Here is a 14052-nt window from a genome sequence, read left to right as displayed (position 1 = left end):
GAATGCAAGGACACAAACAAGCCTCGAGTGTCAAAAGAAACCGGAAGTGATATTGTGGAATACGAAGGGATATAACTCTGTCGTAGGATAACGTAAAGGCCGCTAGAAAATGTGGTCAAAATATAATTTTACAATATGAAATGCATCATGAAGAAATTACTATTTACACTTATAAACACTACATCTAAACTATTATCAAATTATTAATAAACAATACAAGTTACTAATATTACATGCAATAAAATGAAAATGCACTCACCTCATACACACAAATATTAGTATTTGTGACATAATTAAGGAGATATAGACATTTATATATGTTGTGAAAGCCTAGTGGTTCAAGATAATGTATAGTTGACTAACAACTCTCCATTCCTGAAAAATAATGGAGCGTTCTAACAATAGAATGACGTCACAGCGTAAGCATGATGATGGGGAGACCGAGGTGGAGTTAGCTTTGGTGTCCTTTTGGTCCGTTCTGTTTGCTGTCCAGTCTCAATCTGTCACTTGTCAACTGTCAGATGTGTCGGGTAAGTTGATCACGTGCCTCGATCACACCCAGACACATACGATCCGATGTACGATGTACGAGTGTGGAAGCACCAATCACTACATTCCTCCCTCTTTTCTGGACCTGACCCCCCCCCATTTTTGTATCAGTGAGTGTTGTTAAGGGAGGATCTAACAGGTGACCACCAAAACATGAGAAAATCCCTGCAGGGTTATGCATCAGTGTTGTGCTATCAACCGAGACAGTTTGCGTAACTCATGGTTAATATTAGTCATACGTCTTAAATAAGAAAATCCCCAACCAGATTGTTTAGTGGCAACCGAGTTGGTTCACGTAACTTAAATAGACGACGAAGCTGCTATTAGATCCTAGAATCTAGACCGGATCAGTGGACTCAGTTCCAGTCCTGACCAAGTCAGATTAGAACAATGTTTCTATGAGAATCCTAGAATCTAGACCGGATCGGTGGACTCAGTTCCAGTCCTGACCAAGTCAGATTAAGGAATCCCATTCATACAGGGTGAATAATCATACTCTGTAGAGCTGCCTAGCATTGACATAGGCACGCTCCAAGATGTTGGCTGTGGTACTTTGTCGGTCAACTTCACCCAGTAGTATTGGGCTGTTGACACCGCAGCGACCTGGGCGAGGCCACAGATATGGGGCATCGGTTTCCAAGATGAAGCGTTTGGCGTTCAGGAACCGCTGACAGTTGTTGGTTGTCAAAGCTGTCCACCATTCCGGTATATCCAAACCATGTCTCAGGGAAGTGCTGGGTCCATAGTGCAACTTCTTTAAATGATCCAGAGAAGCAGTGGAGATGAAATCTCTGGGTTGATGGTACTTCAGCAGCTTTTGCAATTCTGAGGCATTTTTGTAATGGAGCCTGTTGCTATATGTCTGCTTAAGTAACCCTGAGGTGAAGGATAATGGGCTTCGTTGATGGTGCCAGCTTGAAGAGCTGCCCTAGTACTTGGCCTTGGCATTCCCAATTCCCCACTGTGAAGTCCAAGCCAATTTCCCCGAAGGCGATCACATCTTTGGACGATAGCAAACGTCGTAGCTTGTCCAGTTGGTCGGGGTCCATGGCCTGCACATTCTTTGGGTGGAATCCTATGGCTATTTTCCAACATGGATGAAAGGTTGTATCTTGTGGCCAGGTTGGGGTTTGCAAAAGATCTGTAATGCCCTTTGAAGGTTGATGTCTACCTCTTGTGGTTGGCCAGCCTCATCCAGGACTTCTTCCAGGGGTGTGGCAGCATCCTGATGGAGCCTGCTGCTCGTCCTGTCAGAATGGAAGTGGGTATCAAAACCCCTGGGAAGCCTCTCTGGGTGTCTCTGTGGGTGGAGTTGGTGGAGTCGAAGTTCCGGGAAGCTCTGCTGTTTGAGTGGGTTGCACAGATGGCAATGGACCTGACAGTGGCAGAAGGTTCCCAAAGTTCCTAAAATGATTTCGGACTCCATCCAAGGTGACGTCCAGAAGGTCAACCAGGATCCTCTAATGGATCAGACAGGCAGGCCTATCGAGCGACAGGTTGAAGGAATCCAGCGGTAGAGGCCATCCTTTGATCTGACAGTAACAGTGTGTAGGGAGGAGGAAGGACTACCAACCTCCTGGTAATGACAGTAACAGTGTGTAGGGAGGAGGAAGGACTACCAACCTCCTGGCAATGACAGTAACAGTGTGTAGGGAGGAGGAAGGACTACCAACCTCCTGGTAATGACAGTAACAGTGTGTAGGGTGGAGGAAGGACTACCAACCTCCTGGCAATGACAGTAACAGTGTAGGGAGGAGGAAGGACTACCAACCTCCTGGCAATGACAGTAACAGTGTGTAGGGAGGAGGAAGGACTACCAACCTCCTGGTGATGACAGTAACAGCGTGTAGGGAGGAGGAAGGACTACCAACCTCCTGGCAATGACAGTTACAGTGTGTAGGGAGGAGGAAGGACTACCAACCTCCTGGCAATGACAGTAACAGTGTGTAGGGAGGAGGAAGGACTACCAACCTCCTGGTGATGACAGTAACAGCGTGTAGGGTGGAGGAAGGACTACCAACCTCCTGGCAATGACAGTAACAGTGTGTAGGGAGGAGGAAGGACTACCAACCTCCTGGCAATGACAGTAACAGCGTGTAGCGAGGAGGAAGGACTACCAACCTCCTGGTGATGACAGTAACAGCGTGTAGGGAGGAGGAAGGACTACCAACCTCCTGGCAATGACAGTAACAGTGTGTAGGGAGGAGGAAGGACTACCAACCTCCTGGTGATGACAGTCACAGTGTGTAGGGAGGAGGAAGGACTACCAACCTCCTGGTAATGACAGTAACAGTGTGTAGGGAGGAGGAAGGACTACCAACCTCCTGGTGATGACAGTAACAGCGTGTAGGGAGGAGGAAGGACTACCAACCTCCTGGCAATGACAGTAACAGTGTGTAGGGAGGAGGAAGGACTACCAACCTCCTGGCAATGACAGTAACAGTGTGTAGGGAGGAGGAAGGACTACCAACCTCCTGGTGATGACAGTAACAGTGTGTAGGGAGGAGGAAGGACTACCAACCTCCTGGCAATGACAGTAACAGTGTGTAGGGAGGAGGAAGGACTACCAACCTCCTGGCAATGACAGTAACAGTGTGTAGGGAGGAGGAAGGACTACCAACCTCCTGGTGATGACAGTAACAGTGTGTAGGGAGGAGGAAGGACTACCAACCTCCTGGTAATGACAGTAACAGTGTGTAGGGAGGAGGAAGGACTACCAACCTCCTGGTGATGACAGTAACAGTGTGTAGGGAGGAGGAAGGACTACCAACCTCCTGGTAATGACAGTAACAGTGTGTAGGGAGGAGGAAGGACTACCAGCCTCCTGGCAATGACAGTAACAGCTTGTAGGGAGGAGGAAGGACTACCAACCTCCTGGCAATGACAGTAACAGTGTGTAGGGAGGAGGAAGGACTACCAACCTCCTGGCAATGACAGTAACAGTGTGTAGGGAGGAGGAAGGACTACCAACCTCCTGGCAATGACAGTAACAGTGTGTAGGGAGGAGGAAGGACTACCAACGTCCTGGCAATGACAGTAACAGTGTGTAGGGAGGAGGAAGGACTACCAACTTCCTGGTGATGACAGTAACAGTGTGTAGGGAGGAGGAAGGACTACCAGCCTCCTGGCAATGACAGTAACAGTGTGTAGGGAGGAGGAAGGACTACCAACCTCCTGGTGATGACAGTAACAGTGTGTAGGGAGGAGGAAGGACTACCAACCTCCTGGCAATGACAGTAACAGTGTGTAGGGAGGAGGAAGGACTACCAACCTCCTGGCAATGACAGTAACAGTGTGTAGGGAGGAGGAAGGACTACCAACCTCCTGGCAATGACAGTAACAGTGTGTAGGGAGGAGGAAGGACTACCAACCTCCTGGCAATGACAGTAACAGTGTGTAGGGAGGAGGAAGGACTACCAACCTCCTGGCAATGACAGTAACAGCGTGTAGGGAGGAGGAATCCATAGCCAACATCGAGAAGGGATTACAACAACTGGCCCCAGGAAGGAATGTTGACTTCCTACGATACCAGATTGCCAACATCCTGAACAAAGATCAGCCCCAGAAACCCAACCTAACTCTGTATGAATGGAAAAGTAGAAACAACCTAAAATCTGACAACACCATCACCATCGCCCCAGCAGACAAAGGCAAGGCAACTGTCATCATGGACACCACCCACTTCAACACCTTAACCAACAACATCCTCAATGATCAATCCATCTATAAGCAGCTAAAGAAAGACCCCACCAACAGCCTACAGAAAGAGCACAAGACCTAACTTCCGGACAGCTATGAAATCGGCCCCACCCTCCAGAAAAAACTCATCTACCCTCACCCTAAGCCACCTTATGCCCAGGCAACCATAAAAATTCACAAAGACCCCGTCAAAGCCCGTCTCCTAGTCTGCTCAAGAGACACTGTTTACTACAATACGGCCAAGCATCTAGCCCGCCTCCTCGCACCTCTTGGAAAGACTGCGAAGTCCTTTGTGGCAGATTCGTCAGAATTCTGTAAGAAGGTTCTCAACATCCCCCAACCAGGAACCTTAATCAGCTATGACATTGTCGACCTGTTCACGAATGTACCTCGGGACGAGGCCATGGAAATCATCAGAACCCGCGTTGAGGAAATCCTCCCATCCCTAGACACCCGCCTAACAACTGACAGCATCATCCGACTCATACACTCCTGTATCAGCTCAACATACTTTACCTGGAGAGATAACTTCTATCAACAAACTCAAAGCCTCCCAATGGGATCCCCCTTATCACCTTTGATCACCGAGATATTTATGACCCACCTTGAAGAAAAAGCCTTGGAAACATCCCCCATAACTCCCCTCTGCTGGGTCTGCAAAGTTGATGACACCTTTGTCATCCTACATCCCAGCAATGACCCCAGAACTCTAATGGACCACCTGAATTCCCAAAACCCACGAATGCAGTTCACCATGGAGGAAGAAACCAATCGACAGCTCCCCTTCCTTGATGTACTCGTACAGAAAGATAATAACGACAAACTCCAGACCACTGTGTATCGGAAACCTACCCACACAGATCAATACATACACTATGCCTCCAACCATCCACCTCAAGTCAAGAAAGGAATTGTCTCAACCCTAGCAAGACGAGCTCACAACATCTGTTCCACGAAGCAACATCTACCTACTGAACTAAGCCACCTCAAACAAGTATTTACACAGTATAACCTCTATCCTGAGCAATTAGTACAACAGACGATAAAGAACATCACAAAGAACATCACCAAGAAATCTCTCTGAAATCCCCACGTCAACAGTCTGCACCCTTTGTGATCAGCCTCCCCTTCTTTGAAACAGTTAGGCACAAAATCCAGAGACTCTTAAAGAAACAGGCCGACATTGATGGAGTTTTCAAGAGAAGTCATACCATTCAGAACACAATTAAAGCCACAGGGAAACCACCATCCAGCCACAAGCTAGAACCATCAGGAGCAGTGTACCACATTCCATGCAATTGTGGACAAGTTTACATAGGAGAAACATCTAGGCCCCTCAAAACCCGAATAAAAGAACATCAAAGGTCAGTCTCCAAAGAGTCTCCCCTGGGCCGAGTTAATTAGGAGTGGTTGAGGGGCCATAGATTTAGTTTGGCTTGTCCCCCTCCGTTCCCTATGCCCAGGTATTAGAGCTTGTCTCTGGTGGACATTCCCCTCAGCACCTTGGAGGACTCGAGGGTCAATCTTCTCAGTATTGGGCTTTGTCCTAGAATTCCGCCTTAATACTTCCATGCCATGTACCTCAGAATGAGGGTTAGGCATGGGTGTCTTGGCGAGATGGCCGGATCCAGGATCCTTAGGGCTTCCAGGTTGGCAAGAGCCTCAGAGAAGACCTCCATCTCCCTACTGAAATCGATCGTGAGAGGCCACCTGCCATCAGTTCTAGAGAGCACTGTGACTTGGTGGAGTAAGTCCTCTACGCCTGCCCTACAAGTTGGTCCCCGCTTGTTCCAGATGTTTTTTTTAGGTTAGCGTTGATAGCATCCATATCAGGGCTAGGAACTGCTTGATCGAACATTTTAGCTTGTGACAACCCACACAAGGTACTTTCCGTAGCTGGAGTAAATTGTCCAAAGGTGGATTTAGGTGATAAATTTTTGGATGGTGGAGCTTGACCAGAAGCAGGTTGCCCCCCCATGCCGGGAGATCAAGAGCCTGCAGTTGGAATACCAATGGCGAGGGAGATGGTGCTTAGAGCCTTTTCAGGGTTTCTGATAGAGGGGAGATTACGAAACTCCTCAGAGCACAGATTAATATAGACTGGCGGAATGATTGGATTATCTGAAATAATCCAAAAACCCAACTAAATAATTAATTAAAAAGTACAAGTTATGAAAAAAACATGTTTGGAAGGAATACAATTGGGAAAGGAACAAAAGTGTCTGAGCCTTCCCTAAAGTATTCTTGCTCTTGTACTACAACCTAAGGTAAGACGAAGCTGACCTGTCGGTACCTATATGGCAGCTGTATAACATTAAACTAACCTAAGTAAAGAGATGCCAATATTGTGGATATGACAAATCATGTACATGTCAAAGGATAGATAAATGGAAGCTCCAACCTGCATGGCGGATTACACCTGGGTTAGACAGATCATGTCAGCAGAGAAAACCCAAGATATACAATCAACTATACCCCCACCAGTAGAGAATCGATACCAACCCAAACAACATCGTGCTACATGTTGCTAATAGGGTGAGGCAGTGGCAGCCGACTGCAAAGCCCATCGTCTGAAGAAGGATAGAGCGCAAGTTGATCTCTCCACGTTGCCGAATATACTGACTGCGGACCAGTTGAATGATGCTGTTCATATGAAGGACAGAGCATAAAAGTGAACGCATATTGTCAGCAGCCGGACTTACAGGCTTCATAAACCAGATCCAAGTGAACGATATTGTCCCCCAGAGGACCAACTAATCAGCTGCTAAGCATTAGCCATCCTTACCTAACACTACCAGACTTACTGATAAACACTCAACACTGCAGGCAAGATAACAGAACTGTAACCCCAAACTAATCTGTACGGTCAGCGGGTGTCTCAAACTGAAATGAAACCTGGCCATACTAGGGTGAAATACTTGCACCATCTAACGTTTGACCTATGCTAATACAACACAATCACATTTCATGAATGACATAAACATGACCATAAAAGTGACTGAGGTTTAAAACTAGCCAATCAAGAGGGCACCTGGGCTTACACTCTGATTGACCACCAAGGATTACTTGTCTACCCTACAATGCAGTTGACAGAGCCAATAAGTGAAACCTAACAAAAGAGTAGATCTTTAATAATGACGCTTAACTTACAACTACTTGAATATCTTATGCAGCCTGAAATGACTACTACAATAGTTAGAGGTACTTTCACTTATAGTGGCATCAGGCTCATATGGTTGTAGCACAGTATTCCTGTACAGTATGCCTGTGTTGCAGGTTCTCATCCTGGAGCCGAACAAGGAGCTCATCCCAAGCTACATCCAGGTAGACTCGGAGGCTGACGACAAGGTACCAGTGTTTGCATTGGGAGGAGAATATTACATATTGTTTTATTCTCTTTACAAGCTACATTTGGAGAATTGTTGTCTTGGAGGCAATTCACTTCATTTTGTTTCCAAACAAGAAAGTTTCACAAAATCATTATTTTTTAATAGTTTTAATTCTTAAGCTTTATGAAGTTTTGTTTCTGACATGTGCAGCTGTATTTTCAGCGTGTGTTGTTGTGGTTTGTCACCCCCAATAAGCGGGACCAACGCCTGAGTGAGTGGTCTTTCCCCCTGGAGACCATTAAAAGAGTCAGGTAGGATATGTGTTATTCACCTGGCTGCCCTTATTAATTTGATTGTGGTATTACCAATGGCATGCACACAATGAGGTGTTTCAGACATGCCTAGCTTCATGAAAAAAGTATATCGCTTACTAAGGTTGTGTGCAACTGACCCACGAAGATCCGGAGTATAATAGGTATACACCATCCCTTGCTTGCCGTAAAAGGCGACCAACAGTGATCGGATGGTCAGGCTCTAACGGGATCAGATGCTGACTTGGTTGATGCGTGTCATCGTATCCCAATTGCGTTGATCAATGCTCACGATGCAATAACTGGATTGTCTGGTTCAGACGCAGTTATTTGCAGACCGCTATCATATAGTTGGAATATTACTGAGTGTGGTGTTAAACAAAAAACAAACAAATTGTGTGCAACTAATGAGCTTTTTATGATGACATGAAGGGTTTGCTGAAAAGTTCTAAGCACAGGCTGTATAGTACACCCTTAACAGTTTGCACACACAGGCTGTATAGTACACCCTTAACAGTTTGCACACACAGGCTGTATAGAACACCCTTAACAGTTTGCATACACAGGCTGTATAGTACACCCTTAACAGTTTGCACACACAGGCTGTATAGAACACCCTTAACAGTTTGCATACACAGGCTGTATAGTACACCCTTAACAGTTTGCATACACAGGCTGTATAGTACACCCTTAACAGTTTGCACACACAGGCTGTATAGTACACCCTTAACAGTTTGCATACACAGGCTGTATAGTACACCCTTAACAGTTTGCATACACAGGCTGTATAGTACACCCTTAACAGTTTGCACACACAGGCTGTATAGTACACCCTTAACAGTTTGCATACACAGGCTGTATAGTACACCCTTAACAGTTTGCACATACAGGCTGTATAGTACACCCTTAACAGTTTGCACACACAGGCTGTATAGTACACCCTTAACAGTTTGCATACACAGGCTGTATAGTACACCCTTAACAGTTTGCACACACAGGCTGTATAGTACACCCTTAACAGTTTGCATACACAGGCTGTATAGTACACCCTTAACAGTTTGCACACACAGGCTGTATAGTACACCCTTAACAGTTTGCACACACAGGCTGTATAGTACACCCTTAACAGTTTGCACATACAGGCTGTATAGTACACCCTTAACAGTTTGCATACACAGGCTGTATAGTACACCCTTAACAGTTTGCATACACAGGCTGCATAGTACACCCTTAACAGTTTGCATACACAGGCTGTATAGTACACCCTTAACAGTTTGCATACACAGGCTGTATAGTACACCCTTAACAGTTTGCACACACAGGCTGTATAGTACATCCTTAACAGTTTGCATACACAGGCTGTATAGTACACCCTTAACAGTTTGCATACACAGGCTGTATAGTACACCCTTAACAGTTTGCACACACAGGCTGTATAGTACGCCCTTAACAGTTTGCATACACAGGCTGTATAGTACACCCTTAACAGTTTGCACACACAGGCTGTATAGTACACCCTTAACAGTTTGCACACACAGGCTGTATAGTACACCCTTAACAATTTGCACACACAGGCTGTATAGTACACCCTTAACAGTTTGCACACACAGGCTGTATAGTACACCCTTAACAGTTTGCACATACAGGCTGTATAGTACACCCTTAACAGTTTGCATACACAGGCTGTATAGTACACCCTTAACAGTTTGCATACACAGGCTGCATAGTACACCCTTAACAGTTTGCATACACAGGCTGTATAGTACACCCTTAACAGTTTGCATACACAGGCTGTATAGTACACCCTTAACAGTTTGCACACACAGGCTGTATAGTACATCCTTAACAGTTTGCATACACAGGCTGTATAGTACACCCTTAACAGTTTGCATACACAGGCTGTATAGTACACCCTTAACAGTTTGCACACACAGGCTGTATAGTACGCCCTTAACAGTTTGCATACACAGGCTGTATAGTACACCCTTAACAGTTTGCACACACAGGCTGTATAGTACACCCTTAACAGTTTGCATACACAGGCTGTATAGTACACCCTTAACAGTTTGCATACACAGGCTGTATAGTACACCCTTAACAGTTTGCACACACAGGCTGTATAGTACACCCTTAACAGTTTGCATACACAGGCTGTATAGTACACCCTTAACAGTTTGCATACACAGGCTGTATAGTACACCCTTAACAGTTTGCATACACAGGCTGTATAGTACACCCTTAACAGTTTGCATACACAGGCTGTATAGTACACCCTTAACAGTTTGCATACACAGGCTGTATAGTACACCCTTAACAGTTTGCATACACAGGCTGTATAGTACACCCTTAACAGTTTGCATACACAGGCTGTATAGTACACCCTTAACAGTTTGCACACACAGGCTGTATAGTACACCCTTAACAGTTTGCATACACAGGCTGTATAGTACACCCTTAACAGTTTGCATACACAGGCTGTATAGTACACCCTTAACAGTTTGCACACACAGGCTGTATAGTACACCCTTAACAGTTTGCATACACAGGCTGTATAGTACACCCTTAACAGTTTGCATACACAGGCTGTATAGTACACCCTTAACAGTTTGCACACACAGGCTGTATAGTACACCCTTAACAGTTTGCACACACAGGCTGTATAGTACACCCTTAACAGTTTGCATACACAGGCTGTATAGTACACCCTTAACAGTTTGCACACACAGGCTGTATAGTACACCCTTAACAGTTTGCACATACAAGCTGTATAGTACACCCTTAACAGTTTGCATACACAGGCTGTATAGTACCCCTCTAATAGTGTGCATACACAGGCTGTATAGTACACCCTTAACAGTTTGCACACACAGGCTGTATAGTACACCCTTAACAGTTTGCACACACAGGCTGTATAGTACAACTATAGTTCTGCTGTGGATGACTTTTTAGATCACCAGGAGGAAGCCTTCTACACCAGTGGGATCCAGGCACTCCAGCATTATTGGAAGAAGAGAGTGGACCTTGTCTGGGATTATGTTGAAAACTAATTAGCAACCATCTCCATCAACACAGTCCATCATAGTTATGCTCAGAACTTTTCAGCCACCCCTCTCCACATACTCGTATTTGCATGTTTCTTTAGGAAGTCCAAGTAAACTATGAAATGCCACTTTATGTGGCAGATGGAGCAATCGTGTAGGTCTTTGTTGTTTTATAGACTCATCAACAAATATGAAAAAGCGACCTTGAATCAGTGCTAAATGGGGCATGGTCATGACACATACTACTTTGAAGTAGCCATCTCGTCCACTGAACACGTCTGTGACAAGGACTGGGACGGCTTATATCTTTCAGAAGAGTATGTGGTGTCAGAAAGTTTTCAAAAACAAAAATGACATCATCGGTCACATTTGCCTGAAGAACCCTCTTTTCTGTTGGCATTATGTCAGTGTTCTCTTGAGAATTTCAATTCAGGTACATAGTGGTAGATGCTGGTAATTGCAGGTAGTCTGTATTTTAGTCAGGTACTGAGAAGAAACTACTTTGACAATGACCCATTCAGTGAACTGATGGTTTTGTTTGGTTGCAACCTTGCAATAAGAGACCTGTGTTTCAGTCTGTACAAGCGAGACAGTCGGGCTTTGTTTCTCTATGTGCAAGAAAATGCTGATGACGACTTCCACATCTATTTCTCATCAGAAGTACAGAAAACCAGGTCAGTTATCTCAATACAGTGTCCGGGTGGCCTACAATGGAAATGTTTGCTGATATAGCTTTAACAGACTGAAAGGATAACCTAAAGGCACACACAAAATATGTGTACCTATTTTGAGAATGTAAAATTGTGTAGAAAACAACCTTATTTTTGGAAACACTCGTTTTTCTGCTTTCATCAGAGGATGTCAAACATATTTCGACCAATATTCTCCAATAAAACTGTCAAATAATGGACAAGCCATATTGCCATGTTTGTTTGAAGTAAAAGCTGTTCAATCAGCTGTGTAAACTGACATAGAAAACAGTGAGAAGAAAGTACTAATTTTTTGTGTGCATCAGACAGTGTTTTTAGAAACACATGTTCACATTTTCTTTGATATACTGATTTACAAAACTGTGTAATGTATGTAAATGTCTAAATATAAACATAAATATACCAAATAACAATGAGCTGCCCCAGTCATGTTCAGATTTCAATGGACCGCCTCCGTGGTCTAGTGGTAGAGCGTCCGCCCGGAGAGCGGAAGGTCCAGGGTTCGATCCCGGGCTGCGTCATACAAAAAGACGTTAAAAGATTGTACTTGTTGTTACCCTGTCTGGCGCTCGGCATTAAGGGGCTAAAACAAGGACTGGTCGGCTCGGAGTCAGTATACTGTGCCTGAGTGGGGTATTCATGTTAAACTGCGGCATGGTATCTCAGTGTACTAGCACTATAAATCGGCATCAGTCCGGACTAGTACAAGCAGCCACACACACACATACACGTGCATGCACGTCGCTATATAAGTGCAATAATCTTGGACGCGACGTTAAACCCAATTTCACCTCACCTCAGATTTCAATGCATTACTATGGGCGGCCATTCGTTGAAAAAAATACAAAGTTGAAAGAAAGGACAAAAATATGCAGTAATAGTCAAATGTTACGAATAAAGTATTAAATGTTACTAATAAAGGTCAAAATATAAAACAAACCGACTGGTTTAAAAAGTATAAAGTTAAAATAAAGATCAAAAGTATGCAATATAATAGTCAAATGTTACGAAAAGACGTCATATGAAAAAAAAGAACAGTGTGTACTAAAGAATGTCAGCGCGCAAGAAAGGACACTAAACTGCTAAAGGATGTTGGCAATAAAGAACGCCAGATGGCGCTGCAATTTGGAAAACATTAAAAAAAAGTTTAATCGGCTTGTTCCTCTGTGTATATGATAACTGCATGCCGAGGTGCACAATATATTACGTCATTCCTTGTGCACTCACCGTCTGACGTCACATGGATTAATGTACACATTGTGTATATATACATGTTGCGTTTATGCATCGTCACCGAGAAAGGGCCTTTTTGCTTGGTGCAACAAGAGGGTGTTGTGATGCCAAGTTATGTTTCATTACGTCTGAAAAGTGAACGTTGTGTGAGAATTGGCTCACTGTCAACCTCATTTACATATAGCGAAAAAAAAGCTGCCTGATATCTGAATGACAAAAATATATATCAAATGGATTTGTATGCTTATGAATAACGTTATACATTCGATACATTGAGCAATTCTCACACAACAATTTTACATTATATATATTGCATTGTTTGGACAAGGAGGTATTTAACAGTAATATTGTAATGTTTTGAACATGTGAGGTGGAGAGATGAACTTATATGGATACGATATTGTCACGATGTGTATGGTTTGACTTCAGGTTCTACGATGTGATGTGTAATTTGGCAGTCAACCCAGAATGCTGCACGAGAGATGCAGATGAGTTTGAGGAGGTTGTTGATGTAAGTATTAATCAGTGATCAATAGGGATGAGAAGGTAACAGTGTGATGCTGTGTGTCTTGTTTCTCCAGTATGACAAGGATGAGAAGGTAACAGTGTGATGCTGTGTGTCTGGTTTCTCCAGTATGACAAGGTTGAGAAGGTAACAGTGTGATGCTGTGTGTCTTGTTTCTCCAGTATGACAAGGATGAGAAGGGTAACTGTGTGATGCTGTGTGTCTGGTTTCTCCAGTATGACAAGGATGAGAAGGTAACAGTGTGATGCTGTGTGTCTGGTTTCTCCAGTATAACAAGGATGAGAAGGTAACAGTGTGATGCTGTGTGTCTGGTTTCTCCAGTATGACAATGTTGAGAAGTTAACAGTGTGATGCTGTGTGTCTTGTTTCTCCAGTATGACAAGGTTGAGAAGGTAACAGTGTTATGCTGTGTGATTTGTTTCTCCAGTATGACGAGGATGAGAAGGTAACAGTGTGATGCTGTGTGTCTTGTTTCTCCAGTATGACAAGGATGAGAAGCGTAACAGTGTGATGCTGTGTGTCTTCTTTCTCCAGTATGACAAGGTTGAGAAGGTAACAGTGTGATGCTGTGTGTCTTGTTTCTCCAGTATGACAAGGTTGAGAAGGTAACAGTGTGATGCTGTGTGTCTTGTTTCTCCAGTATGACAAGGATGA

At 44.3% G+C, this 14052-nt stretch overlaps 1 protein-coding gene across 8 annotated transcripts in view; it reads left to right on the top strand.

The window, feature by feature from the left end:
• LOC124118528 (mitogen-activated protein kinase kinase kinase 15-like) overlaps positions 1–14052 on the top strand; it is a 104916-nt gene that overhangs the window by 33100 nt on the left and 57764 nt on the right. For all 8 annotated transcript variants that reach the window (XM_046480687.2, XM_046480686.2, XM_046480683.2 and 5 more), the window contains exons 14-17: positions 7525–7596; positions 7800–7888; positions 11505–11603; positions 13302–13383. In XM_046480687.2, the coding sequence (XP_046336643.1) occupies positions 7525–7596; positions 7800–7888; positions 11505–11603; positions 13302–13383 (342 nt within the window). The remainder of the gene's footprint in view (positions 1–7524; positions 7597–7799; positions 7889–11504; positions 11604–13301; positions 13384–14052) is intronic.

Source organism: Haliotis rufescens, unplaced genomic scaffold, assembly GCF_023055435.1.
Source record: "Haliotis rufescens isolate VD_foot unplaced genomic scaffold, xgHalRufe1.0.p SCAF_5, whole genome shotgun sequence".
NCBI classification, from domain to species: Eukaryota; Metazoa; Mollusca; class Gastropoda; order Lepetellida; family Haliotidae; genus Haliotis; species Haliotis rufescens.
The sequence above is the reverse complement of the archived record's forward strand: the minus strand, read 5'-3'. Positions and strand labels throughout refer to the sequence as shown.